The sequence below is a fragment of the Ovis canadensis genome, chromosome 16 (assembly GCF_042477335.2).
Source record: "Ovis canadensis isolate MfBH-ARS-UI-01 breed Bighorn chromosome 16, ARS-UI_OviCan_v2, whole genome shotgun sequence".
Taxonomy (NCBI): Eukaryota; Metazoa; Chordata; class Mammalia; order Artiodactyla; family Bovidae; genus Ovis; species Ovis canadensis.
Genome location: NC_091260.1, coordinates 25663093 through 25686423, shown reverse-complemented (window position 1 = coordinate 25686423; position 23331 = coordinate 25663093). Strand labels below are relative to the sequence as shown.

Sequence of the window (23331 nt, the reverse complement as noted above, 5' to 3'; positions counted from 1 at the left end):
CATGATGAGAAATAGGAACAAGAAAAACAGAAATATCCACATAAAATATATTTATAGATAAAAATCTCTTTCTCATAATTTTTTTAATCCTTAAAGTATCTTAGGCTTGTCTTTTATACTTTATTTAAAAACTTTAGAAATCTAGTCAAATCTTCATTTTAGCCTTTATAAATGTGGTGCTTTTTTCTATTAGCAAATTTCCTATAAATTATTATGATGATAATGTTAATTAACAAAGTAGCTTCTTCATACTTATTGAAAGGCCATATCTCCTTTTGTACTTGTATAAATCTCAAATCTGATTATATTAGCTGATAGCCATCAGTTGGTGGGAGAAATACATAGGAAAATATTTAAATTTCTTTACTTGAGAGAATGGAATCTTTAACAGAAAAAAAAATAAGAATGATGACATTAGTTTGTTTGGATTACATGCTTTGAATACTTAGTAAGAGAAAGATAAAATTATATATAAGTCAATTAAAAATCCCCTCCTAATAAAAATCTGCTGATCTATTGATCAAATTAGGTGAATAAAGCATCATATATATATCAAATAAATCTACCATTTTTTTAGTGAACTTTGAAAAAATTAACAATTGCAAGTAAAGCAAATAAGAAATAAACATTCTATTTTTAAAATTTTCTATTAAATACAAGTATTCCTCAAAGAATTAATGACATGACATCGATGTTCTGGGATGTAGTGCCACTCTGAGTTTTCAGCACAAATCTAATGAAGACAAGCACATGTGAGTTTTTCTTAGGTATTGGTGCTAGCCCACATCATGATCACTAAACCTGTTAACATTTCCTCCGTTTATTTACTGTACAATTTACTGCACAAATGCTTTCAAGTCTTTTATGACTTCTCCCGGAAAGATCGATGATTTCATCCTGCTCGTCTGTTGTCTTTCTGTGTCAACAGCGAGCAACTATGCAATGGGATGCATTCCATGTGGTCTGTGGTACCTGGGCATGTGATTGAACTTTTCAGAGGGCTTGTCCCTTCAGAAAAGCGGTCTTTTGAAAGAAGGCACCTGGTTTTGTTACATCTGCAACTTCTAATTTGTGTGCATGGAATAATAATATTTTTAAAATGCATTTTCATCATTCAGACACATAGATTTGCCAGATTTTTAAAAGTTTAGTATTGTTTTAAGTAAGCTTATAGATATTGCTTGTCTGGAATCAAGTGATCAAAACATATGTGTGATATAATGCATACATATGTATTATATAAAAGTTAAAGCTTTTACAAACAAAAAAACATAGAAAGTGGCTTTTTTAAAAATTACTAATTGAAAAGGACAAAAAAGCAAACTATATTCTGTCTAGAAAAAAAGGAATAGAGATTGCCAATAATATGTAATTGACGATCATCTTCTCCAGGGCTAACTTGAGGTCTGTGTTTCTCATGTGATTTAAAAGATTGTGAAGACAATGATTGTGACTTTTCTGTTTTTAACAGTGCAAATGTCATCAGAAAGAGAGGTTAAAGGAAATTGTTTCTAGACTTGATGTTACTTAATAACCAAGTGACCCCAGGTCAGTTTTCCAGAGGTTCTTCCAGCCCTTTACTGACTTCAAGACCTCAAATCCCATCTCTGTCTGACTCCCTGTAGGGTAGATTTTAGCTAGTTGCCTTCTTCTTACAAAGAGTAGCCATTTTCCCAGATTCTTCTAGATCATTCCTTCTCTTTGTCCTTGGAACAGAAGTTGCCATACTCTCTGCTCCCCTTCCTCTTAGCTAATTGTCAAAAGCTCTATATCCTATCATGAGATAGTCATGCAGTGAAATAATAAATACCCAGTAGGATGGCTAAACTAGAGCAAATTCCAGATTCAAGATGTTAACAGCATTTAAGTCGTAAAATTTCCAATAACAGCGGATCTAAACTGTCCATATTTATTAAAAGGTTAATAAAAGGTCTGGTGGGTCCCTTAACTAGTCTTTTGAACCTGAGTCCTAAAACGACAATGCTGAGTGATAAAACGCTCTCTGTGGTGTTTGTTTTCAGACAGGGAAAGTGGTAAAAGCCCAAGGTGTGAGCTGATGGATAGTTCAGAGCAAAACCACGGTCCCCTTTAATTGTGAAGGACCCCATCATGTTTTGTTAATTGATAAATAAATAGCCCTACAAGATAAAGGGCTTCTTTTTCTTTTTTTCATGGAATTCCCTGGAGAGAGGAGCAGGCTCTCTGTAGTTACCACTTTATTCTAGTTGAAACAGCAACTGACACGTGGCGAGTTAGTTTCTTGGCTTTATGTTTTTTTGGCCCCACACATCTAGCAGTAGCAACTCAAATCAGAAAGCAGCTCCTCCTTTGCACACAAGACCTGGAAAGTATGTTTCCTACATGCTGAGGAGTTGCTGGGAGTATTGAAATTACTGAAAGCAACTGAAGTGTCTTCTTGGCTTAGGTTTAATTTCTCGATCTAGCAAGAGCACTGTTCTCTCCATTGAGTTTTGTCCCTTCTCCATTCCTCCTTTCCTTTCATTGTTTTTCTGAGATGGTTGAAGTCTAGTAGGATTGGTCATGGAGTAAATAGGGCAAGGTGCTGCTGGCATAACATAGTTTCAGTCTGCTAGGAAATTCATCTTCCTGTCCACAAAGAAGCATCTTAAACACACTTATCATAGTGCCAGACATCCATCCCGTTGGATCTGAAAGAACTGAAATTCATTCAGTTGGATCTTAAAGGTGTTTTTGCTCTGGAGGGGTCTCACCGAAATGAACATACTTTTGGGCAGGGTGTCTCTGAGCTGCATTTAGCACAGCAGAAGCTGAGTCATTAATGGGGTGCTTCTGGCGGACTGACAAGGGACAAAACCAGATAGGGGAGGTGCTGTCAAGAACCATTTTGCAACATGTTAGAAAGTACATGAAAAAGGTGATAAGCTTATTTCACGTCTTTCCCATGTTGTATCCCTTCGGCAGGGACAAGAAAGGATGTTTAGGTGTGAGACAGAAGACCAGAGTGAGCCGCAGAGAGAGTGTGTGTTATCAGAGAGGTTAGGACAACAGAGGCAAAAGACCCTGAAAGTTATTGGAAGCTTCTGGGTGGAGCTGGGCCGATTGGACTTAGAAGACAGCTTGTCTCACAGTAGATCGGTTGAACTGGGTGTACTGGATTAGGACACAGTAGGTCCACTACTTATGAATGAATCTAGTCTGAGAGCATGTTTGCAAGTCCAGTTTGTTCCTAAGTCCAACAAAGTTAGGCTAGGTACCCAACTAACACAACTGGCTATATAATTCAGTTCAGTCGCTCAGTCGTGTCCTACTCTTTGCGACCCCATGAATTGCAGCACGCCAGGCCTCCCTGTCCATCACCAACTCCTGGAGTTCACTCAAACTCATGTCCAGCAAGTCGGTAATGCCATCCAGCCATCTCATCCTCTGTCATTCCCTTCTCCTCCTGCCCCCAATCCCTCCCAGCATCAGAGTCTTTTCCAATGAGTCAACTCTTCGCATCAGGTGGCCAAAGTATTAGAGTTTCAGCTTTAGCATCAGTCCGTCCAAAGAACACCCAGGACTGATCTCCTTTAGAATGGACTGGTCGGACCTCCTTGCAGTCCAAGGGACTCTCAAGAGTCTTCTCCAACACCACAGTTCAAAAGCATCAATTCTTCAGTGCTCGGCTTTCTTCACAGTCCAACTCTCACATCCATACATGACCACTGGAAAAACCATAGCCTTGACTAGATGGACCTTTGTTGGCAAAGTAATGTCTCTGCTTTTGAATATGCTACCTAGGTTGGTCATAACTTTCCTTCCAAGGAGTAAGCGTCTTTTAATTTCCTGGCTGCAGTCACCATCTGCAGTGATTTTGGAGCCCAGAAAAATAAAGTCTGATACTGTTTCAACTGTTTCCCCGTCTATTTCCCATGAAGTGGTGGCTATATAGTACCACACTGTAATAGGTTTATAATAGTTTTGACACAAATAATACATGAAAATACAAACACAAAAAAATAGAGAATACATTTTGAATTTTACAATACATTACCTTGAAAAGTACAGTAGTACAACAGCTGGCACACAGGGGCACTTTCACATTTTTGAAAGTTCACAAATTAAAGGTTCATATTTAGGGGACTTGCTTTATTTCTTAGATTGAAATTCCTTATTTTGATACAAAAAAGGAAGTGGTCTTCTATATAATTGGATAGACTCAGGTTGATGTCATTGGCATATGTAGGTCTCTGTATTTTTTAAAAAGAAGACTTATATTCAGGCCAGTTGTATTTCATCCAGAACATACTGCCTTGACAAGCTGTTAGGAAAAGTAGTTTGAGTAAAATGAGGTTGTTTCTAGAATGCAAGGAGAGGGAATCACCCTGGTTTTACAACTGAGTCGAATTAGATTTATGAGATTTTCAGCAAGGTAAAGGCAAGATTTTCTGAAAGAGAGGAAAAGGGCTTAATTCAAGCAAAATAAAGGGCATGTAAACAGTATTTGGATAAGTTTTAAAATGAATTTAGTTTTCCTCTTAGCACTTTCTTCCCTCCCACCCCCGCAAATATGGAAGCAAAAATTCAAAATAACTATTGTTGAAGCCAATTGGAAGTCCAGTGTCATTTTGAATGTTAGAAACCAAGAAACAAAATGAAGAAAAAATTGAGTGTTGCATCTGAATTAGCATTTAAAGTGGCGTGTTTATATAAAAAGAGAATGGTGTAATATATCCTGAGAGTAAAGAGAGGATTTCAGACTGTGAAAGAATGTCAATTGCATTTATGTATTCATCGAATAGCCAGTTTGGTATTTGGTATGTATTTGCAGCATCCCCTATCACGCCTACATTTATCTTCTGTGAGGCGGTTGGGGGAGGAGACTTGGGAGATAGAAACAATGCAAGATTGATCTTCCCACCTTTGCAAAATTATTAGGAAAACCTTAGCTTTGCTCCAGGGGAGGGAGAGTTGGGTCACCTAGGGGGGTTTATCAAAATACATGTGCACATTTCTAAACACACTTGGGGGTGCAAATCGAAACCTGTGTGCATGTGTGTTGGGTGCTGAGAAAGGGAGAGTGGGGGGCTTGTGACCTTTCAGCCCATTCTCTGGGTTAGTTTAAAATGCCACCCTTGGCTGAGAACTGCTGAGAACTCTTCTTAGGGGAGCTGCAGGGTACGAGGCAATCAAAGTGAGCTTCTGGATGTCCAAAGGCATGAGGGTGAGTTCTCTTTCAAATTTACCAGGATGATTTTTTAGCAAGCCTGAATCAGACAGGAATTTGGAGGCTTTTGGGGGGAACATTTCTTTTCAGCATGGGCTTCCCTTGTGGCTCAGCTGGTAAAGAATCCTCCTGAAGTATAGGAGACCTAGGTTCGATGGCTGGGTTGGGAAGATTCCCCTGGAGAAGGGAAAGACTGCCCACTCCAGTATTCTGGCCTGGAGAATTCTGCGGACTATATAGTTAGTCCTTGGGGTGGCAGAGTCAGATACGACTGAGTGACTTCCACTCATGTTACTTTTCAGCAAGGCTTACAGAAGATGGCCCACTGTGCTCTCTTCTTAAAAGCCACCTTCTTGGGTCTGTTACTCAGTAGGCATTTCAGAGCCACACTGCCTGGATTCAATCCTACCTCTGCCATTTAACCAGCCTATGATTTGCAGAAGGTTATTTCATCTCTCTGTGTCTTTATTTCCTCATCTGTAAATCATGTATACTATTCTATCCTGGAATGTTTTGAGGATTAAATTAATAAGTATTTGTAAAATGTTCATAACAGTACCTGACATGCAGTAAGCTCTATGTGTTTCGTTAAATAAAACATAAAGGGAATGGAACCTACCCCCACCCTCCCATCACTTCTTTCTGTCTTGTCGAGTTAAGCAAAGGACTGCCAAGTAAACCGAAGAAGTTCTGTTAAAGCCAGATCATTTGAGCAGCACTTTCTAGAGAGTGACAGTGTATACCAATGCTTCCATCAACAGAGGGTATTAAAGAGGACAGCTGGCCTCTTGAGTAGATTTTTTTTCCTTGTTTCCCTCCATGGTTAACCCCTCATATCAGGAGATTTCTAGGTGTGTGAAGGAGACAGGCCCCACACATGTTCTGGCTCTGTAGCATCAAGCTGTGCGGGAACTCCATGTGCTCAGGGAGTGGCCTATTTCTAGAATAATTCTTCACTTGACCCGTGCCCATCCTTCTCAGCATGGTATACAGGTTACTTCTCCTAACTCTGTTTTGAGACAGATATTGAGAAAAATGAAATGGGATATTATAGATGTACATGTGGAAAAGTTTAACCCTAGGATTTTGAAGCTGGAAGAAACGGTAACAGAAAACTGCTTTTAAATACCATTGTTTGATAAGTGAGGGGCCAGCAACTCAGAGGACATGAGGTTTGCATGTTGAGATTGCTTCTTGACCATGGCCAGAATGTAGCATTCCCACCCACCCAGGACTGGAAAGCAGCCTTTCCTTCTTTAGGGAAGTATTTGAGTTAGAAAGAGATGATGAGCAAGGGTGTGGATACACTCTGTTCTATAAAGATGTGAATTACAGCGTCTTCATCCACAGTGCGGGTCACATCAAAGGCAGAATTTTGACCGAGTACACTTGACTTCACTGTGCTTGTCACAGTTTCTTTGAACATATTTTAAAGTGTAGCCTCAAACTCTTCTTAAATATGTGTGCATACAGCTGACTCACTTTGTTCTACAGCAGACCCTAACACAAAACGGCAAAGCAGTTGTACTCCTTTAAAAAGAAGAGAGTTTACACCAGAAACTGCAACTGAAAGGAAGACATTAAGTCACATACCAGCACTACCAGGACACTGCGTTAACTCAGACTAGTGATGGGACTAGTGATGCTACACTGGTGGGGCGTGGCAGTCCCCAAAGCTCCATCATCCAGGGAGCTGTGTGAACGGGGCAGCTGAATTCTGTATTGTTCTCCTAACTCCACTGCTGTAGTAAGTCGGGCCCTCTGTGGGGAACCATTGCTCATATTCATTTGTTCCTATAGCGGAGTACGTCAAGGCTCTATATTGTCACCCTGCTTATTTAACTTATATGCAGAGTACATCATGAGAAACGCTGGACTGGAAGAAACACAAGCTGGAATCAAGATTGCCGGGAGAAATATCAATAACCTCAGATATGCAGATGACACCACCCTTATGGCAGAAAGTGAAGAGGAACTCAAAAGCCTCTTGATGAAAGTGAAAGTGGAGAGTGAAAAAGTTGGCCTAAAGTGTAATATTCAGAAAACGAAGATCATGGCATCTGGTCCCATCACTTCATGGGAAATAGATGAGGAAACAGTGGAAACAGTGTCAGACTTTATTTTTGGGGGGCTCCAGAATCACTGCAGATGGTGATTGCAGCCATGAAATTAAAAGACATTTACTCCTTGGAAGAAAAGTTATGAACAGCCTAGACAGCATATTCAAAAGCAGAGACATTACTTTGCCGACTAAGGTCTGTCTAGTCAAGGCTATGGTTTTTCCTGTGGTCATGTATGGATGTGAGAGTTGGACTGTGAAGAAGGCTGAGTACTGAAGAATTGATGCTTTTGAACTGTGGTGTTGGAGAAGACTCTTGAGAGTCCCTTGGACTGCAAGGAGATCCAACCAGTCCATTCTGAAGAAGATCAACCCTGGGATTTCTTTGGAGGAAATGATGCTGAAGCTGAAACTCCAGTCCTTTGGCCACCTGATGCGAAGAGTTGACTCATTGGAAAAGACTCTGATGCTGGGAGGAAATGGGGGCAGGAGGAGAAGGGAATGACAGAGGATGAGATGGCTGGATGGCATCACTGACTCGATGGACGTGAGTCTGAGTGAACTCTGGGAGTTGGTGATGGACAGGGAGGCCTGGCGTGCTGCGATTCATGGGGTCGCAAAGTCGGATATGACTGAGCGACTGAACTGAACTGATAGCGTTTCTCTTTAGAATCACTGCATTTTCCTCTGCGGCTCTGACTTCTGGGAATTAGACTTCCTGCTCTTTGACTCTTTGTGGCAAATGACTGTCAGACATAAGCAGCTGGGTGAGAAATGGCTTAGGATTTCCCTCTCTGCTTTTCTGCAGTAAAGGCCTCAACCTCTGAGCCTTCTGGGGGTCATCTCTTTCATCTGAATACACAGGCCTTGTCTTTGAACATGCTTTTATATAAAGCCATCTCTTCTGGGATAAGGATGAGGACTTCTCCATGCTTCTGTATTAGAACCTAAGACATGCCCACAGAACATGCCAGGACCTGTACACCTCTCTTTCCAGTGGCCTTCTGGGTTCTGCTTTACCTCTAACATCACCCAGGTAGCTTTTGATTCCTCCCATAAGGAAATTGTATGCAGAGAGTTCCACAAATGCAATTGCATGAGAGGAAAGATTTATTAAGCATATTCTATAAAGTTTATTGGCATGTGGGAATGGGTGCCTAGTCTGGAAGGGTAAATTTTGATGTTTTTCTAAAGCATAAAAATTCAAATGATAATAAATTTAAATAGGCCTAATATATTGAAGGAAAGGATTTTTAAATGCCTCTTTCCTAGAACTATAATCTTTCAGGAAATATCTGCCGATTTTGTAGATGCTTAGGTTCTTTCTCTATTGGAAAGTATTAATCTGGCCTAGGCATTGTGCTTTTTATTGTGCGGGAAGAAATGATTTTTAATTTCTGCTGTGTCCTACAGATCAGTGAGATTAACCTTGGGGTGACATTAGCCTTGATTGCTGAACTCTTACTACACCTAGATTTTCCAATGCTGACTCTACTGTTATTGGTGGTGGTTTATGTGCTTTTACTCAGGAAGAGGTTCTCTTTAGCATTTGTGTTTTTCAAAAACTGAGAAGGGCATTTTCATGGCACCCTCTGCATCCTTGTGTCACTGCTGTGGGACCGATGTTTACTGAGGGGTCAGTGTGGACCGTCCCCCGGGGCTGACATCAGGTCTAGGGGAGGGCGTGGTCTGCTCTCCTGGGTGCTCCTTGGCCTGCTGAGAGGATTTGCTCTGTGCAGGGCACAGGAGTGAGTTCACCAGGGGTTTGATATTTCAGGTTGTAAAGCATAGTGTTTAGTATCTTAACAAATCAAGAATCGATTATCTGGGAGAATAAGCAGAAGGTTTTTTAGGTCTAGGATAAATTAAATACTAACACCAGTCCCAGTGGATTAAAATAAGCCTTTGGAAGCCCTGGAGTATATTTTTTAAATGCACTTGACATCATATACTGAAATGAAATTAATAGATCAGTATATGTCAGTTTTATGTCTTAGGGGAACATTGGTGGTTTTTTTAAGTGAGATTCTAAGGTATTACCAATTTGTATGTAAAAGAAGTTGATTCTGGTCAAATCACAGGGAAAAATACTGTCATCAGAAAGTATGTTACTTAATTTTTATCTTTGAAAATTCAAGTCACTTAGCTCTATCCCACTTTTTTTTTTTTTTTTTTTTTTTTGCTGGAAGATGTTGATTAGACCACATCCTTAAGACCATAGCAGGAGGTGGTGATGATGGTGGTGATCTGGGAAAATACTTAAAAGGAGAATTAAAACAAACATAGTTTAGATTGTTACTCCTCAAGGCTCTGTGTAGTTTCTTTTCATCCATGGACCTTTTATTTACTGTTTAACATCACCTTGGCTGTTTTATGTTAAGTACCAGGAATTGTAAATTCTAATTGTATTAAACTACAGCAGAGTTTAAAATAGCACAATGAGACAAAGCCACTTCCTGCCTTGAAATCTGATGTAGGATGAACCAATTTAGGCTTCCCTGGTGGCTCAGTGGCGAAGAATCAATGGCCAAGGAAGAAACCTGGGTTTGATCCTGGATCAGGAGGATCCCCTGGAGAAGGAAATGGCAACCCACTCCAGTATACTTGCCTGGGAAATCCCCTGGACAAAGTGAGCGTGGCGGGCTACAGTCCATGAGGTTACAGGAGAGTCAGATGTGACTTAGTGACTAAGCAACGAGAGCAGCATAACCCTACATGCTTACAGTATGTAGCACGCGTCCCCTTCCCCTTAAAAAAAAAAGCTTCATTGACCCATAGTTGCTGCTAAGTCACTTCAGTCATGTCTGACTCTGTGCAACCCCATAGACGGCAGCCCACCAGGCTCCCCTGTCCCTGGGATTCTCCAGGCAAGAACACTGGAGTGGGTTGCCATTTCCTTCTCCAATCCATGAAAGTGAAAAGTGAAAGTGAAGTCGCTCAGTCGTGTCCAACTCTTAGCGACCCCATGGACTGCAGCCTTCCAGGCTCCTCCCTCCATGGGATTTTCCAGGCAAGTGTACTGGAATGGGGTGCCATTGCCTTCTCCAGACCCATAGTTGACATATCATAAATTGTACTTAAAGTACACAATCTCATAAATTGACATGCACACATATATATAGACACTCCTGTGAAACCAGCTCCACAGTCAAGGTAATGAAATATCCATCTCCTCCAGAAGTTTCCTCTTACAGGTTTGTAATTGCTCCCTCCCCCTCCCCCAAAATGACTAATCAGACAGTAACTAATATTTTCCATTCCTAAAGATTAGATTGCATTTCCTAAAATTTTAAATAAATGGAACTATACTGTTTTTACTCTTTTTTGTCTGGTTTCTTTCACTCAGTGTAATTATTTGGAGATTCAGTTCTTTTTCAGTGTATGTTAATAGTTCATTGCTTTTTATTTCTAAGTAATATCCTATTGTGGGTACAGCATAGTTTGATCATCTGTCCACTTATTGATAGACATTTGGGTCACGTCTAGTTTTGGGCCATTATAAATAAAGCTGCTATACAGGCTTGGTAGATTTTCTCCTGGCTTATGGTTTCAGTTGCTTTACAGCATCTATTAAAGAGCAGAAATTTCTAGTTTCCATGAAGTCAAATTTATCAGTTTGTTCTTTAAGTGGTTATAGTTCTGGTGTTGCGTCTAAGCCATCTTTCCCTGTTTCAGGGTCACAAAAGTTTTTCTCCTCTTTTTCCATAAAATTTATAATTTTAGGCTTTTATGTCTATGATCCATTTTGAGATAATTTTTGTGTATGGGTGAAGTATGGATTGAAGTTTTAAGTTATTGCATACAGGTATGTAACTGTTCCAGCACCATTTGCTAAACAGACCGTTCTCTGTCCCCTCTCCACTGAATTTCTTCGTAGTTTGCTTGAAAATTGGTTGTCCATACATGGGTGTCTATCTACAGACTTTCTTTTCTGTTTCATGTCTTGTTTGTCTTATATCAGTGTCTCCACTGATTGGATTATTGTATCTTTATAGTAAGTTCAGATATTAGATAATGTTAGTCATCCAGCTATGTTCTTTTTTTTTTTTTTTTTCAAAATTGTTTGGACCATTCCAAATTCTTTAGTTTTGGAATCAGCTCATCATTTTCTGCCCCCCCAAAAGCCAGCTGAGATTTTTATTGGAATACATTAAAGCTTTAGAGCAGTTTGAGAAGCTATGAAAACATTTCCAGTGGTTATAAGTCTTAAGGATAGATTAGGGAGAGTAGTGTGTCAGTCAATGCAATGTGGAGAGACTGGGATGGAATTGTCACCCATGATATACTGATGGAGGAGATGGGTAACCCAGCTATGGTAGACTGAGCTGTGGAATAAGTGACCACAGATAAGCAAACATCCCCTCAGAGAAGCCCAAGAGAAATGGTTGGGTGGGTGGTGCAGGGAGCAGCTCAGGTAATGATTTCAGGCTGAAGTCAGAGAGGACTAGGTACATTTCTTCTGGAAAGAAGACCTTCAGTGGAGAGCTCAAGCTCAGCATAGGCAGAGAATAGAGGAGGAAGGCTTACACGTTCATGTCTGGTCTAGGAGAGGGCCGCAGGCCTGTAACGATTGTGATTCAGAAAACACTTAAAGAGGGGAGGCATTTGTCGTAAAACAACGAAGGTCAGCTGTACATTAGACCTAACTATTGGTCTATAAGAGTGGTTCTCAACCAGAGGTGATGTTGTCCCCTCGGGGACGTGTGACAGTGTCTAGAGAAAATTTTGATTGTCACAATTACTGGGAGGTGGATTTCTCCTCTCATTTATGGGTATAGAAAGGACAGCGTTGTTGCTAAACATTGTGCAGTGTATGGGAAAACACTCCCATCAACAAAGACTTGTCAACCCAATATATTCCTAGTGCTAGAGGTGGGGACCAGAGAAGGCAGTGGCACCCCACTCCAGTACTCTTCGCTTGGAAAATCCCATGGATGGAGGAGCCTGGTAGGCTGCAGTCCATGGGGTCGCTAAGAGTCAGACACAACTGAGCGACTTCACTTTCACTTTCCTGCATTGGAGAAGGTAATGGCAACCCACTCCAGTGTTCTTGCCTGGAGAATCCCAGGGACCGGGGAGCCTGGTGGGCTGTCGTCTATGGGGTTGCACAGAGTCAGACATGACTGAAGTGACTTAGCAGAGGTGGGGACCACTGGTCTAGAGAGGAAGGGCCAGAAAAGAGGGTGAAGTGAGAATGGGGCGATTGATTTCTCTGATGCCCATTGTCTATATTGTCTTGAGGAGAAATGCTCTCTTGTGTGGTTACCCTGCTTGCTCAGAAATTAGTCTCTGGAAGTGTTTTTTGGAAGTGTTTTCAGAAGATGTCTGAAAGTGTTATCAAATAAGGATAGTTTAACAAAAGCATGCCTTAACTACAGGGTAGGAATGTTGAACATTTGAGTTAATTCACATAAGAAGAAAGTATTTGTTTAGACATGGATGAATTTATCAATTGGGATGTTTTTTTATTGCAAGTAATAGAAGAAAACCTAACTGAAAATGGCTGAAAAAAATAAAGGAAATTTACCAGCTAATGTAACTAAAAAGTCCTGGCTTCTGGCAAGGGTTAACCAAGAGTTTCAGTGTTTCAGGGACCCAGTTTCTCCTTCATCCTAGGACACGCTTCCTTCCTAGCTCATAGATGACTGCCAACAGTTTTCACAGTTTGTTTTTTCTTATCTGTCCTCACCAGGAGTGGATTTTTCTTCTCCTGCCATTATGGGTTTCTCTTTGATTGGGCCATCTTAAATTAGGTATCCATCCTTGAATATGACAATATTTATAGCATTACCCTCATTAGCTTAGACTGTTTGGTATGGCAACCACTGGCCGCATGTGGCTGTTGAGCTCTTGAAATGTAACTAGTCCAAATTAAGACGGGGAAAATGTGAAATATTTAATAATTTGTGTACTAATTGCATGGTGAAAGGGTAATATTTGGGGGTATATTGGGTTAGAATACAAAACTATTATTAAAATTGCTTTCACTTGTTTCTTTTAAATTTGTTTTTAATGTGATTACTAGAAAATTTAAAATCGTATTAGTGGCTCCAAATTGTATTTTTGCTGCGCCAAACTGGCTAAGACGACTCAGGAGTCCCTTCAAATAGAGTGGAGTCAACTCCATCCAAATCACATGGTTGATAGCCTTATGGGAGAGAGATGGGAAGGATATTGGGCAAGCAATCAGAAATGAACACTGCAGTGACTGGCATAAGCAGAGAAGGGAATATTTGTTGAATTGCTGCTATTTTACTGCAGGTGAATGTCTAGAGATACTTCTGCTCTACTACCACTAAACAGTTAATATTTTTTCTTAAATATATTTTGGAAAGTTCTAGAGCAAACATATGGCTCATAGTAACTAGTGAAACAGCACAGATACACTAGGAGGAAGGAAATAATACCCATTCCTCTCCTTGTTTCCACTCCTAACCCTGGGCGGCCCTTGTTAGTCTGGTCTGTGTTCTTCCGTTCCTTATTGCATGGACATGGGAGTGCCTGCATGTCCATTGTTTCATTGTGTCTGTTGCTACTGTCATAATGGAATTATAGTGTTTCAATTTGCTTCTCTCACCTTAGCAAGTCACACTCTACAGCTTTATCCCATTCTTTTGAATAATACATAATATTCTATCTATGGATATTCCAACATTTCATTTAACCATTTCCTCACTAATGGACGTTAATGTTATTTCCACTCTCCCCTCTTCCTGTGCCCCACAACAGACAATGCTGCAATAAATATCATTGTACCTGTGTCCTTACGTACTGGTCCTTTTTTTTTTTCCCTATAGGATAGATTCCCAGAAGTGGAATTGCTTGGTCAAACGGTATGTGTATTTTTAATTTTAATAGATATTTCTAGATTCTTTCCCCAAAGAAATAGCAAATCACATTTGCACATAAGAATGCCCATTTTCTACATTTTCACCAGCATTGGATGCCACTGTTTCTTTTCCTTCTTAGCAGTCTTAAACCTCTGATCATTAATTTACATTTCTCCACTGACTGTCAGTGATGCAGAATATATTTTCATGTTTATTATCCATTTGAATTTCCCTTTTCTTCATTTCCTATTCATTTCCACTACCCATTTTTCTAGTGTTTTTCTGTCACAATTTCTGGGAGCTATGTATTGTTTTAGAAATGTTAATCCAGTGTTATACCAATGTTATATATGTGCAAATATAGCTTTATGATTCTTGTCTATATGTATGATGTCTTTTACTAAAAGAAAATTATTAGTTATTATTTAATCCAACGATCTATCAACGTCTTTATTGCTCCTGAGTTATCCGTTTTACTCAGGATGTCATTGTCCATCCCATGGCCAAACAAATAGTCTTATAAATATTCTTCCCTATTTTTAAAAACATTCAAATCTGACTCCAGTTTTACAATTTGTACATGGTAGGAAGTAGTATGCTCTCTATCTTTTTTCTCCCCAATATAGTCACTGTAAGAAACTTTCTTTTCCATGGGATGGAAATGTTACCCTTGTCACATATAAAGACGCCACGTGCCCCTGTGCCAGTCTCTGGCCTCTTCATTCTGCCCCCCTGTCTGTCTGTCTCTGTGCCAGCACCGTTTTTCTGTGAATACAGTGGCCTTTCTAGTGAGTTATGATGTCTGGTAAGTTCTTCCTCACTGGTCTGTTTTCATACTTTTCATGGTTGTTTTTAGCCATTTATTTTTTGTTTCATGTTGGTCTAGCTATATTACATTTTAAAACTTAAAGGTGGGGAATTTTATATTTAAAATATTTGAGATAAAATTCCCTACCTTTAAGTTTTAAAATGTAATATAATAATATATGATAAATAAAACTGCAAAATGACTTTGCAGTTTGGGATTCTCTTTACTTGATGTTACTGATTGGAAAATAGTTACTAATAACTTATGGGATTTTCTGTTAATTTTATTTCTTTAAGTGTGACTTTGTTCCTGTGATAATTGTACAGTTATCCTAAGATGCAAAAATGGGGACGCAGGCACGATATATTTTAACCTGTCTAAAAATTAGATTATAATAAAGCTAAAGTGACCTTGTAAATAATTTGTATTTCTATTTATATAATGAGCTAGAAGTTATATCCATACCTGGATTGGTTGAGGGGTGTGTCAATATGATAATATGACAAAGACCTATAGTTGAAGTTTATGATAAATTATGGGTTTTCAATCTTTTGCTATGGATTTTTCTAAAATTTAAACAATGTTGACTTAAGAAGTGATCACATTTGAAGTTTGAGGTAAAGTTGTTTTTAATATTTTATGTTTTTGACAATTCTTACATTAAGTTTTTACTAATGTGATATTAATTTTGTTCACTGAAATTCTTGATAGTTTTTTGGAAACTTTAATTATAGTATTAAGGTAACAAATACTTCTGCATTTCTCTGAAAGCATCTGAAATTCTAAAGATGCCAGTGATTTAAAATAATGGTTACATTTTCTTACAAATTGAACACATATGCAGATACACGTGAGATCTATATTTTGCTTATGAAAGTGAAGGGAAGTCCTCATGTTGGTCCCTGCCCATTTTTACTTGGTTAATTAGGAAAAAACCATTAGTTTCTTCTATAGCCAAAAAAGGAAATGGTAAGGTAACACATTGTGATTAATATTGAGTGATATAAATACTTGACAAATTATAATTGTGTTTTTAAAAATGATATTTTTAGTACTTTTACTGAAGATATAATTCAAATAAATAGATTGGTATGGCAATTTTTTACATGTGTATAAATATTAAAGATGATAATTTAGAGAAGGAAACTAATTTAAATTGTTTACATGAAAACCAATAAAGGACTTAGTAAAGTTAAGAGTTCACGTTGAACTTTCTAAATGAATTTATAATTTTATTAGGTCAAAATCAAATATAATTTTCCTGCTCTGTTCTGAATTAGGTAATTAATAATCACTGCCTGGCTTCCACCCACTACTTATATGAAATCAGCTAGTAGGCACCCCATGGACCCCAGTTTTATCACAAAAACTACTTTCCACTATTCCAAGACTCTGAAACATATCTGGCTATTACAGTTGGGATAAGGGAACACTTTGTTGGTTTTAGAACAGTGTTGTTTTTTTTTAAACCAAAGAGCAGGAATGCTTTCAGTAGTGTGTGAAGCTATAAAGAGATTAACCCAACTGAAATAACTTCTGCTGGATAACAGTGGAAATTTAGGTGACAGAGCAAATGGTAATTATAAGCCATTGAACAAGCTGAGCCTACTGAGAACCAAGAGCAATCATGTTTTGTCAAAGGTTGACAAATGATATAAACTGTACTGTATTAAAGGCATATCACATTTCTCATATTTCCTAATAAGCTGTATTTTAACCAGCTCAAGTTGTGTTTCCTGTACTTACATTTTGTTGTTGTTGCTGTTAATTGCTCAGTCATGTCTGACTCTCTGCGACCCCATGGACCACAGCAAGCCACACTTCCCTGTCCTTCACTGTCTCCCAGAGTTTGCTCAGACTCATGTCCATTGAGTCAGTGATTCCACTCAACCATCTCATCCTCTGTCATCCCCTTCTCATCCTGCCTTCAATCTTTCCCAGCCTAAGAATCTTTTCCAATGAGTCAGTTCTTCACATCAGGTGGCCAGTCCTTTGCACCAGTCCTTCCAATGAATAGTCACGGTTGATTTCCTTTAAGATTGAATGTTTTTATCTCCTTTCCATACAAGGGACTCTCAAGAGTCTTCTCCAGCACCACGATTTAAAAGCATCAATTCTTCAGTGTTCAGCCCTCTTTACTACCTGCAATGCAGGAGACCCTGGTTCAATTCCTGTGTCAGGAAGATCTGCTGGAGAAGGGATAGGCTACCCACTCCAATATCCTTGGGCTTCCCTTGTGGCTCAGCTGGTAAAGAATCAGCCTGTAATGCAGGAGACCTGCTTTCGATCCCTGGGTTAGGAAGATCACCTGGAGAAGGGAAAGGCTATCCACTCCAATATTTTGGCCTAGTCACAAAGAGTTGGACAGGACTGAGTGACTTTCCCTTTCACTTTCAGCCTTCTTTATAGCACTTAAGTTTTAATCATCATCAAAACTGACAAAGATGATAACCAGAAATATAAAAAGATATTTGTGTTATCAAATATAATATCACTTTTATGTGGAATCTAAATAATAATACTAATGAGCTTATTTAAAAAACAGACTCACAGACATAGAAAACAAAATTATGATTACCAAAGGGAAAAAGGGGAGGAATAAACTAGGAGTATGAGATTAACAGATATACACTACAATATATAAATTAACAAAGATTTACTGCATAGCACAGGGAACTATATTTGATATCTTATAGTAACTTATAATGGAAAAGAATCTGAAAAATAATTTACATATATCTAATACACACATACATGTATATGTGTGATACTGAATCACTGTACTGTACACCTGAAACTAACACAGTATCATAAATAAACTTTACTTCAGTGGAGGGGCCTGGGTCGCCCTACCTTGAGCAGTCCCGGCGTCATCATCCTCTGCCACTGTCCAGTTATCTTTGACTGCCACATATGGATTCCCACAAATCTCTGAAGGAAATGGTTCTCATTATGGGAGGAGCCTTGGCTGTACTCTGGCCCAGAAGGGAGTCCTTGTGATTCTGTTTGACATCAGCCACCCTGCTCAGACCATTCCAGAAGGCATCTGATTTATACCAGGAGACTCCGCTGTCTCTCTGATGTAGAGAATGACTTCCAGGGTGTCGATGTGGCTTGTGTGTTCCATATCATGTCTTACAAGTTAACAGTCCAGCAGTGACATGGTGTGTTCATCCAGGAAGGTGACTGAGAGACCAGAGATCAAGCCTTGAGCCTTTGGAGTGGGAGCACTGACTCCAAGACCCTAGACTACCAGAGAACTAAACGTAGGGAGTATCAAATAGTGAGAACTCACATTCGAATACAAGACATGGCATCGCCCAACCACCGGTAGCACCCTGTGCAAGGTGCCTCATCTAAACAACAAACAAAACAAAAACACAAACCCAATCATCAGCAGACAGGAGTAACACCTCACTCAGCCTTGCCCATCAGAGGAAAGCAAACAAACATACAAAAACTCAGCACAAATCTCACCCTATATGAAGCTCACACAAACCACTGGACCAACCTTAAGAGGGCAGAAACCAAAAGGAAGAAAGAATTCACCCCTGAAGCCTGGGAAAAGAAGACCTCAAACAGAATAAGTTAATGAAATAATGAAAAGGCAGGGAAATACTACACAAATGAAGGAACAAACTAGAAACACAGAAGTCCAAATAAATGAAGAGGAAATAGGCAAACTACCTGAAAAATAATTCAGAATAATGATAGTAAAGATGATCAAAACCCCTGAAAACAAAATGGAGAAAATGCAAGAATCAACTAACAAAAGCCTAGAAGAATTAACGAATAAACATACAGAGACAAACAACACAGTTATTGAAATTAAAAATACTCTAGAAGGAATCAATAGCAGAATATCTGAAGCAAAAGAATGAATCAGTAAGTTGGAAGGTAAAATGGTGGAAACAACTTCAAGAGGCACAAACAGTCCCATACAGGATAAACCCAAGGAGAAATACGCCAAGGCACATACTAATCAAACTAACAAAGACTAAGTGCAAAGAAAGAATGTTAAAAGCTGCAAAGGAGAAACAACAAGTAACATATAGGGGAAACCTCATATGCTTAACAGATGATCTTTCAGCAGAAACTCTGCAGACCAGAAGGGAATGGCAGGATATATTTAAAATACTGAAAGGGAAAATTCTACAACCAAGATTACTGTACTCAGCAAGGATCTCATTCCAAATTGATCGAGAAATAAAAAGCTCGTCAGAAAAGCAAAAATTAAGAGAATTCAGTACTACCAAACCAGCTTTACAACAAATGCTAAAGGAACTTATATGGTCAAGAAATACAAGAGAAGAGAAAAGATCTACAAAATCAACCCCAAACAATTAAGAAAATGGCAATAGGAACATATATATCAATAATTACTTTAGATGTAAATGGATTAAATGCTGCAACCAAAAGACACAGACTGGCTGAATGGATACAAAAGCAAGACCCATGTATATACACTGTCTAAAAGAAACCCACTTCAGACCTAAAGACACATATGGACTGAAACTGAGAGGATGGAAAAATATATTCCATGCAGATGGGAAGCAAAAGGAAGCTGGAGTAGCAATCCTCATATCAGACAAAATAGACCTTAAAATAAAGAATATTACAAGAGATAAGGAAGGACACTACCTAATGATCAAGGGATCAATCCAAGAGGAAGACATAACAGTTGTAAATATCTATGCACCCAACATAGGAGCACCTCAGTACATAAGACAAACACTAACAGACATAAAAGGAGAAACTGACAGTAACAAATAATAGTAGAAGATTTTAACCCACTCACACCAATGGACAGATCATCAAAGCAGAAAATAATAAGGAAACACAAGTCTTAAATGATACATTCGATGAGATGGGATCTCATTGATATCTTCAGTACATTCCATCCAAATTCAGAATATGCCTTCTTCTCAAGTACACATGGAACATTCTCCAGGATAGACCACATCTTGGATCACAAATCAAACCTCAGAAAATTTAAGAAAACTGAAGTAGTATCAAGAATCTTCTCCGACCACAAGGCTATGAGACTAGATATCAATTACAAGAAAAAAAAAAAACTGTAAGGATCACAAATACATGGAGATTAAACAACAGGTTTCTAAGTAAACAACAGGTTACTGCAGAAATCAAAAAATTTCTAGAAATAAATGACAATGAAAACACAACTCAAAACCGATGGAATACAGCAAAAGCAGTTCTAAGGGGGAAGTTTATAGCAATACAATCCTACCTCAAGAAACAAGAAAAACATTGAATAGACAACCTAACTTTACACCTAAAACAAATGGAAAAAGAACAACAACAACAACAAAAAACCCCAAATAAGTAGAAGGAAACAAATCATAAAGATCCAAGCAGAAATAAATGAAAAAGAAATGAAAGAAACAATAGTAAAGATTAGTTAAAAAAAAAAAAAAGCTGGTTCTTTGGGAAGATAAGCAAAATTGGCAAGTAAACTATACTTCAAGTTTTTAGAAAAGAATAAATTTTAAATATAATTATGCATGTGTGTAAATTCTTTATTGTTAATTATAAACTTATTTTTAAGTGTATGTAGGCTATCACAGGATCTTAAAATCACAGTAAATAAGCAATGAATAAGCATATCATAAGATTAATAATAAAGGAATATTTCTTTTATAATATACCAAGTATTTAAGACTTTAATTTGCTCCAGGACTACCGAAGCTTAGACTCTGAAAGATAGAATTCTTAAATTAGGATGGAGAACCTATCTTTCCTTGTAGAACCAATATACGTAATCATTTGTGACTAGGTGTTGGAATGGCTGTAGTAGAGTCCATGGGCAAGAAACAGTTGTTTGTGTTTGAAGCTAGGAGAACTCTAGCTGCTGCAAGTTTGCCATCATAGCCCCCCCAAAAAAACCCCAAAATACTGATTTAGAGGACGTGAAGTGATAGACTAGAAAGATATAAGCACTAGAATAATTAAAATAGTGCTCACAGAACCTAAAAAGTGAGGAAAGAAATGCCCCCCAAACTGCAACCTTGGGTACAAATAGTCACATATATTGATTTAAATTAATCAATTCAGATTATAGTCAGCATCTCTGCCTTACATGAAGATACAAAGCAGGTGATATTATGGTGTTGGACAAAAAAACAATGATGTACCTCCAAAAATAATTCAGATATTATGTTCAAAGCAATGTTCCTGAGGGCCAGAACCCTCCTTAATTCATAGGTGTTCTTAATCTAGATCAAACTGAAGTAAAAACAACAACAACAACAACTTATGTGGCATTGTACTTTTGAAAGATGAAAAACAATCTTACAACTAAAAGTTAAAACTGGATCAAGGTAAATATTTTGCTCACATTAGTTATCAGTTGAAGACTTGAAAGGGTTGCCTACAAATGATCACAGTAAATTAGAGCAGTAACACTGTTCTAATTCAATACTATTCTCTTGATCTTGTTTAAATTACCTTCATTAAATACTACCTTCATGTGTTTGGTACTGTCTTCAGTTAGGTTCAGTCGCTCAATCATGTCAGACTCTTTGAGATTCCATGGACTTGAGCAGGCCAGGCTTCCCTATCCATCACCAACTCCCAGAGCTTACTCAAACTCACATCCATTGCGTCAGTGATGCCATCCAACCATCTCATCCTCTGTCATCCCCTTCTCCTCCTGCCTCCAATCTTTCCCAGAACTAGGGTCTATTCCAATGAGTCAGTTCTTTGCATTAGGTGGCCAAAGTATTGGAATTTCAGCTTCAGCAATCAGTCCTTCCAGTGAATATTCAGGACTGATTTCCTTTAGGATTGACAGGTTGGATCTCCTTGTAGTCCAAGGGACTTCCAAGAGTTTTCTCCAACACCACAGTTCAAAAGCACCAATTCTTTGGTGCTCAGCTTTCTTTATAGTCCAACTCTCACATCCATACATGACTACTGGAAAAACCATAGCTTTGACTAGACAGACCTTTTCTGGCAAAGTGATGTCTGTTTTTTAATATGCTGTTTGTGTTGGTCATAGCTTTTCTTCCAGGGAGCAAGCGTCTTTTAGTTTCATGGCTGCAGTCACCATCTGCAGTGATTTTGGAGCCCCCAAAAATAAAGTCTGTCACTGTTTCCATTGTTGCCCCATCTATTTGCCATGAAGTGATGGGGCTGAATGCCATGATCTTAGTTTTCTGAATGTTGAGTTTTAAGCCAACTTTTTCACTCTCCTCTTTCACTTTCATCAAGAGGCTTTTTAGTTCCTCTTCACTTTCTGCCATAAGGGTGGTATCATCTGCATATCTGAGGTTATTGATATTTCTCCTGGGAATTTTGATTCCAGCTTGTGCTGCATCCAGCCTGGCATTTTGCATGATGTTAACTCTGCATATAAGTTAAATAAGCAAGGTGACAATATACAGCCTTGATGTACTCCTTTCCTAATTTGGAACCAGTCTGTTGTTCCATGTCCTGTTGTTACTTCTTGACCTGCATACAGATTTCTCTGGAGGCAGATCAGGTGGTAAGTATTCCCATCTCTTTAAGAATTTTCCACAGTTTCTTGTGATCCATACAAAGTCTTTGACATAGTCAATAAAGTAGATGTTTTTCTGAAACTCTCTTGCTTTTCGATGATCCAGTGGATGCTGGCAATTTGATCTCTAGTTCTTCTGCCTTTTCTAAATCCATCTTGAACATCTGTTAGTTCACAGTTCACATACTGTTGAAGCCTAGCTTGGAGAATTTTGAGCATTACTTTGCTAGCATGTGAGATGAGTGCAATTGTGCAGTAGTTGGAGCATTCTTTGGCATTGCCTTTCTTTGGGATTGGAATGAAAAGTGACCTTTTCCAGTCCTGTGGCCACTGCTGAGTTTTCCAAATTTGCTGGAATATTGAGTGCAGCACTTTCACAGCATCATCTTTCAGGATTTGAAATAGCTCAACTGGAATTCCATCACCTCCATTACCTTTGTTCATAGTAATGCTTTCTAAGGCCCACTTGACTTCACATTCCAGGATGTCTGGCTCTAGGTGCGTGATAACACCATCGTGAGTATCTGGGTCATGAAGCTCTTTTTTGTACAGTTCTTCTGTGTATTCTTGCCACCTCTTCTTAATATCTTCTGCTTCTGTTAGGTCCATACCATTTCTGTCGTTTATCAAGCCCATCTTTGCATGAAATGTTCCCTTGGTACCTCTAATTTTCTTGAAGCAATCTCTAGTCTTTCCCATTCTATTGTTTTCTTCTATTTCTTTGCATTGATCACTGAAGAAGGAAGGGTTTCTTTTCTCTCCTTGCTATTCTTTGGAACTTTGTATTCAAATGGGTATATCTTTCCTTTTTTCCTTTGCCTTTAGCTTCTCTTCTTTTCTTAGCTATTTGTAAGTCCTCCTCAGACAGCCATTTTGCCTTTTTGCATTTCTTTTTCTTGGGGATGGTCTTAATCGCTGCCTCCTGTGCAA

At 38.7% G+C, this 23331-nt stretch overlaps 1 protein-coding gene across 6 annotated transcripts in view; it reads left to right on the top strand.

Annotated features, from left to right (window-relative positions):
• MAST4 (microtubule associated serine/threonine kinase family member 4) overlaps positions 1-23331 on the top strand; it is a 618638-nt gene that overhangs the window by 326701 nt on the left and 268606 nt on the right. For 3 of the 6 annotated variants that reach the window (XM_069556211.1, XM_069556209.1, XM_069556214.1), the window contains one exon: positions 14045-14080. The exons of the other annotated variants lie outside the window; for them this stretch is intronic. In XM_069556211.1, the coding sequence (XP_069412312.1) occupies positions 14045-14080 (36 nt within the window). The remainder of the gene's footprint in view (positions 1-14044; positions 14081-23331) is intronic. 6 annotated transcript variants of the gene reach the window in all.